The sequence below is a fragment of the Zingiber officinale genome, chromosome 9A (genome assembly GCF_018446385.1).
Source record: "Zingiber officinale cultivar Zhangliang chromosome 9A, Zo_v1.1, whole genome shotgun sequence".
Lineage (NCBI taxonomy): Eukaryota > Viridiplantae > Streptophyta > Magnoliopsida > Zingiberales > Zingiberaceae > Zingiber > Zingiber officinale.
This window is the reverse complement of record NC_056002.1, coordinates 94,616,863-94,622,620: the sequence shown is the minus strand read 5'-3', so window position 1 is coordinate 94,622,620 and position 5,758 is coordinate 94,616,863. Positions and strand designations below refer to the sequence as shown.

General features: G+C 35.4%; 1 protein-coding gene across 4 annotated transcripts; it reads right to left on the bottom strand.

Annotated features, from left to right (window-relative positions):
* Positions 1-264: 264 nt before the first annotated feature.
* LOC122019995 (serine/arginine-rich splicing factor RS31-like) lies at positions 265-5,357 on the bottom strand. 4 transcript variants are annotated; one of them, XM_042577677.1, is made up of 6 exons: positions 5,289-5,357; positions 5,041-5,195; positions 3,003-3,115; positions 1,757-1,989; positions 704-1,008; positions 265-608 (listed from the first exon to the last, which is right to left on the bottom strand). In XM_042577677.1, exons 2-5 carry the CDS (start codon positions 5,144-5,146, stop codon positions 735-737), a joined length of 726 nt encoding a protein of 241 aa, XP_042433611.1. In that variant the 5' UTR covers positions 5,147-5,195; positions 5,289-5,357; the 3' UTR covers positions 265-608; positions 704-734. The 4 variants fall into 4 exon arrangements, with proteins under 4 accessions (XP_042433611.1, XP_042433610.1, XP_042433607.1 ...); XM_042577676.1 differs by having other exon boundaries at positions 710-1,008; XM_042577673.1 differs by having other exon boundaries at positions 739-1,008.
* Between the last annotated feature and the right edge of the window lie 401 nt (positions 5,358-5,758).

The following is a 5,758-nucleotide window of genomic DNA, read 5'->3' as shown; positions in this document are numbered from 1 at the left end:
GACAATATCCTTAAACCTTAAATACTCTATCACAATCCCACCAAACAGCACAAAATTGTATGACAAGCAAAGACGGTTCATGTTCACGTTTATAAGAATAGGAAGAGAGATGGAGGGAGAAAGAGGGTAAAACCACATCCATCCAAACTATAAATTCATTTTTAATTAAACATATGACTTAAATGCTTGAAAAATGACGAATAAAAAACAAGAGGCTGGCAGAAAAGGTAAAAGAGAAATTATAGTTTTTTGATACCCCTTTGATACAAATAGAACTCCAATTCATTTTTTGGTAACTACCATATTCTACGTACGCATTTTGATAAAAACCCGTATTTTAATTGGGCTCAGCGAAATATTTTAACAGACGAAGTACACTTAGTCCAAGATAAGCAAACGACCGTCTACAGAGGAATGAAGATACCATCAACCAGCCACAAGATCATGTCCATGTCTTCCAAAAGCTGCTGCTGCTACTACGACTACAACTAATATTGAGGATGTTCTTAGTTAATTGAAATACCATCGATAAATATCGTCCTGACATTCGTTTGATCGCCGCGTTGCAAAATGCTTCATGTCTATTTTACCGACGTTGAGGAGAACGGCTGCAAACCAGACGCCAAAGATCAGGAGCAAGTAACAGAAGCAAAAAATTAAAAATTAAAAAGAAGTCATAAACTGGAAGGGGCATGTGACGCACAAGCACCTGATTCCAGAAAGTTTTGCTGTCCTCACCTCCGACTACGACTGTACTCGGGACTCCTGCTCCTACCATACGAGGGGGCATCATACCGGTCGTATAGAGGACTCCTAGCTCGACCGTAGTCTGGGCTTGGGCGACCCCTTCGGTAGGCAGGGCTGTCTGAGCGTCCATAGCCTCTATCATCATGCCTTCCGTGACCGCCACCTCTTTTCGGGCTATCACGTGGATCACGGTCATGGTCAGCACCGTCGTCATCATCCCTGAAGGCGTACTCGACTGTCACCATCCTGTCCAATATCTTGCTGCATGGCCAGTCGGAAAGGTAGGTTTTAGCTTAAAACAATTTTTGCAATAGAAAAATTCAGGCAAACGGGTATTAAGTGAATTACATCGAACTGAAATTTTCTATTCTGATTTGTTTAGAAACCGCAACAGAGCAAATAAACATACTGAAAAAAATACTTGTTCTGAGATTTGTAAGAAATTTGCAAATTAATTTTAATAGTTATCCTAGTAAGATGTCAAGGATTAATACTCGTTAATTTAATAGATATAATTTTAATTTGGCTAAGAGTTTAGCATCTTTTAGATGATATAGGGTCATTTGGTAAAATATTATTAGAATTATTTTGTCTCTCAATTGGTGTAATATTGATAATGAAATCTTTGCTTTGATAATCCATCGTATATATGTTGAGATAGTTACCCCTTCATCAATTTTTGTTCCAGGTTGCTGTATTGTTCGAAGACTCAATATTGATGCTATAAATATTGTGTCATAGATTATAAGTCAACTAATAAGATGGTCTAGTACACAACCAACCAACAACAGCTGTAGATGAATTATGAAACATTAAGAATAAACAAATAAAACTATCAACTATAAAGAAGGAATTAGAACTACAAAGATCAAACATATAAACTGCAGTGGCATGAAACACATTCAAAATAAGTGGCATACAAACGAGACCTTATCTAAGCAAATGCAAGTACAAACATTATGACAGACTTAGAAAATAGAAATTTTCAAGCAACGATGAAACAACTGACCTCATGTTGGTGTTATCAATGGCTTTGGTTGCTTCCTCTTGGGTCTTAAACTGAATAAATGCAAAGTTCCTTCTGATCCGAATATTAGTAATTGTCCCATAGGGTTCAAAATGCCTTTCAAGATCTCTAACTCTTGTACGAATTGGGTCAAAATTGATAACAAACAAGGTTCTAGTAGGCTTTGTATTTGCTGCTGGTCTAGAACTGTCACGATCACGCCCCCGTTCTCCTTGCTGAAAAATTATGCCAGTGAAACATGAATAGCAGAAAATATGCAAAAATGTTAACTGAAGTTGAATATCTACAAATTAATGCGGTTAGTATCACTATATCAATTGCACATTCTGAATCAATATCTACGACTCCAATTTGGGTCATTGGGTTGGGTTGAGATGATTAATCCAAAACTTTTGACAGAGGGATCCTAAGATCTTCTGGTAATAAGAGATACCTTTAAGATCCTTGTCTTCGTTATCAAGGCAGGACAAACAACCAGACAGATGAGGACTGTTGATTTTTAAAATCATTGCAGAAAGTCAAGGTCATTGATGCAATATTATTTTAGAATTTCCTTTGCTGGCGGATTTACACTGGCTGGAGTAGCTTTTATTTTATTTTTCTGAAAAAAGGTTCTACAATCTGTATCCTAGACATTTTCACTCTCTAAAAATCTATTGTTTGTTTACCTTAGAGACTGCCTTGTGATATTATCAGCATATATTCTTCGTAGTTACCATTGTAACCCTTTGGACTCTTAAGTTGCATCCTCATCATAAAAACATTATATAATAATTTTTACTAAGTAAGATCATTTTTTAGATTAATATTACACCTATGGATCAGAAACATTTTAGCAGAAACATCTCCCTACAAATTGATTCATAATGGCATTTATTCAAGTATGTCTTAGTCAAAGCAGAAATGGAAACTCAGCTGAATCTTAGCGATTTTTGTAAACAATAGCAGAGGTATGATGACGAGGTATGTGATAAAAGACCCAAAGAAATATTGCATAAGTTAAATTACCTTTCATTTATTTGCTTTGTGGGATTTAAGAATTTTAAAACAAAAACACAGTTGAATTTTTCTTCCACGTTTTCATTATCCAACAAATATTTATATAGGACATAAACCTAGGATCTGATTGAACACTCAAAAAAATCATGATCAGTTTTGTTAGATAAAATTTTCCACCAGTACATAAAACAAATTCTACCATAGTAAAATAAGAAGAAAAGTTACATACCCTTGACCACTCAACTGACAGCCTGCGTCGGCTATAACCAAAAGGTATACCATCAACTCTGTGTATGGCATCTTCTGCATCACGTTCATCATCAAAATAAACAAATGCATATCCTGCCACAACAAATTATAAAATCCAATGAGGAAAGATCCAAGAATAGTATGATACTTCCAATTTTTCTTCTTGATAGTATTTTGTGCAAAATAGAAACATAAAATTATACCTGCAAATTATATGTAGGCCTTAAGAAGATAATAAATCTAAACAAAAAAAGTTCTATACTGCCAAATAAAACATAAAGTCATACAATTCAAACCCAGATAGAAGTCATCACTGAACATGCTTCCCCGTGAGTAGAGCAAGTGTTCAGCTGGCATGAAATAATGACATCTGAGAACATGGGATGATGATACATTCTGTAGACAGGTAATGATGATATTATCTGATGGCATGGCATGATGGTACAGATCCTCAACTATCAAGCTTGGGCAACAACTTTGGGCAATGCAAGTCTTATCATGTGTTTGTTTGATGTATATGATGAAAGTCAGTTGCCTATTGATGGAGTTGATGTTCTGAGTTCTGAGAGAAAGATTTCCTTTGACATGGATGGTTTTCAAATGGAACCTGGAGAGCCTAGAAAAAGCTCTGCTTCCTTAGTAGTTCCTGCGTAAAAGCAAACTTTTAAAATAGGCATTCTTCACCAAGTTATTACAATTCTTGATCCTTGCAAGAGAATTCACTCTCATCATGATTGAACACATGAATATTGCAAATCATGTTCCCAGTCAATAATGCTTAAGAATTGTTTGTTAATTTATGAAACATCTTAAGCCTGGATTTTTTTGAGATAACTTGCTATGGAAAAAGAATTACAAACTTAAAGAGATCCAGTTAATTTATAGTGTCATGCTGACATGATTAAATCACCAATGGTTTTAAAACCAAACTGATGTAATTGTGTAACTTAAAAGTTGTACGTATTAACTGTTCATCTTACGGCCCATAATATTACTTATTTTAAAACAAGATTTCCAATGAAAGCAATATTTGAATGCTCTTACATATCTAGGATTTAAAAAGCGTCCAGCACACAGTAATTCCTCCAAAACAACATTTTGGGAAGCTCATCATACAAAACATTACCAATGAAAAAACAGAGGGACAATTTCCCATGACCCAACCCTAGTTTCTGTGTAACAAAAAAATACCTAACCATGAGAAATGTCAAGTTCTACAATCTTATTTACAAAATAAGATGCATTGTGTTACTTCAGAATGAGACATCATGAGAACAGATAATGAACAAAAACATAGATTGTGAACACATTGTGCTTTTCACATAAGATACCAATGGCAACTTGGTTATTAAATAGAGTATTAAGATATAATATAAGAAATGTGATATAAATACAACTTACTCATTTAAAAATACACTTCAAATACTAATATAATATTGATGTATATAATTTAATTATATTATTAAAAGAATATTTAATTTTGTTAAGATTAATCCCTGATCTCGGCTACTTATACTAAAGCTAATAGAGTTCTTCACCAATATATCTCCATGAAACCATAATCCTCTACGTAATACCAAACTAGAATGTCAGTTTAAAATCTCTTACTCATATAGCGCTGTGACATTGCACAAACAAAATATGCTTTGGGATTAAACCAGCTCCACTGCGAACTCACTAACTTGGGCTCAATCATTTACCAAAACCTATAAATCCAACTCAATGTTATTTCAGCCAGATAAACACACACATCTCCTTGATTAGCCCACAAATATCTATATGGAGAAAAACTAGTAAGTCAACAATTTTCACAAGATCTAAAGGAGAACATCAGGAACGAGAATATAAAAAGAAAAACATGGGCGTAACATTGACTAAAAACAGTCTTCGTGGAGGCGTTAACATCCATAACTCTCAATAGTTATCTCATTACGATTCCTCCAAAGGTGGCAAGTAAGCCACCCCAGCAAGTGAAAACGAAAACAAATGTAAATAGCAAGGAATGGAGAGTAACATACCAGACTTCATGTCGATGCGATCTACCTTTCCATACTTAGAGAAGAGCCGGTCAAGGTCCGTATGGCGAGTATCGTTGTCGAGATTTCCACAGAACACAGGCCTCATCCTCCCGAGCCAAATCCCAAGCAAATCCGCAGGCGAGCAGGAGGCAAAGCTGAGAAAGAGTTAGCATCGCGTGAGGATGCAGATCGAACAAGCTAAAGGAAGGAACCCTAATCGAAGGAGAAAGATTAGAACGAAGCCGCACTGGAAACCCTAGCGAGAAGCACCTTGTCTCGCGGTCGAAGTGTTGGCCAAGGTCCCCCGATCCAAAAGTAACGAAAAGTACTTCGGAGGTCGCTTTAAGTAGGGCTGTAAATCTGGGCCGGCCTCGAGGTTAATTGGACGGCCCAAAAGCAATGACACAAGTTGGCGCGGCAAGGAGTTAAATTGTTGGTTCTTTTAAATGAAAATGAAAATCTTTTCACTTAATGGGAAAAAAAAAATAACGGCAGATTAACGAACCACCTTGGTAAATTTTTATATTATCCTAATTGCGTAAACTTTGCAAATACTCCAATCGCCAATCGATTCGATAAAGTTCTATGAAGGGTAACTTTAGTCTATTTGCTGGCAATTTATTAAAAAAATAAAAAATAATTAAAAAAATTTTTATGATAAAAACTCATTGCTCTATATGATATATCCAATTAATATTTGATGACGTAAGGATAATCG

What these genes read in the sequence shown, in the direction of transcription:
- LOC122019995 (XM_042577673.1), bottom strand. Translation starts at nt 5,146, where the DNA reads ATGAGGCCTGTGTTCTGTGGAAATCTCGACAACGATACTCGCCATACG. An exon ending in TGTCAGTTGAGTGGTCAAGG is followed by an intron (nt 1,990 to 3,002) that starts GTATGTAACTTT and finishes ATAATTTTTCAG; the next exon opens with CAAGGAGAACGGGGGCGTGA. An exon ending in ATTGATAACACCAACATGAG is followed by an intron (nt 1,009 to 1,756) that starts GTCAGTTGTTTC and finishes CTGGCCATGCAG; the next exon opens with CAAGATATTGGACAGGATGG.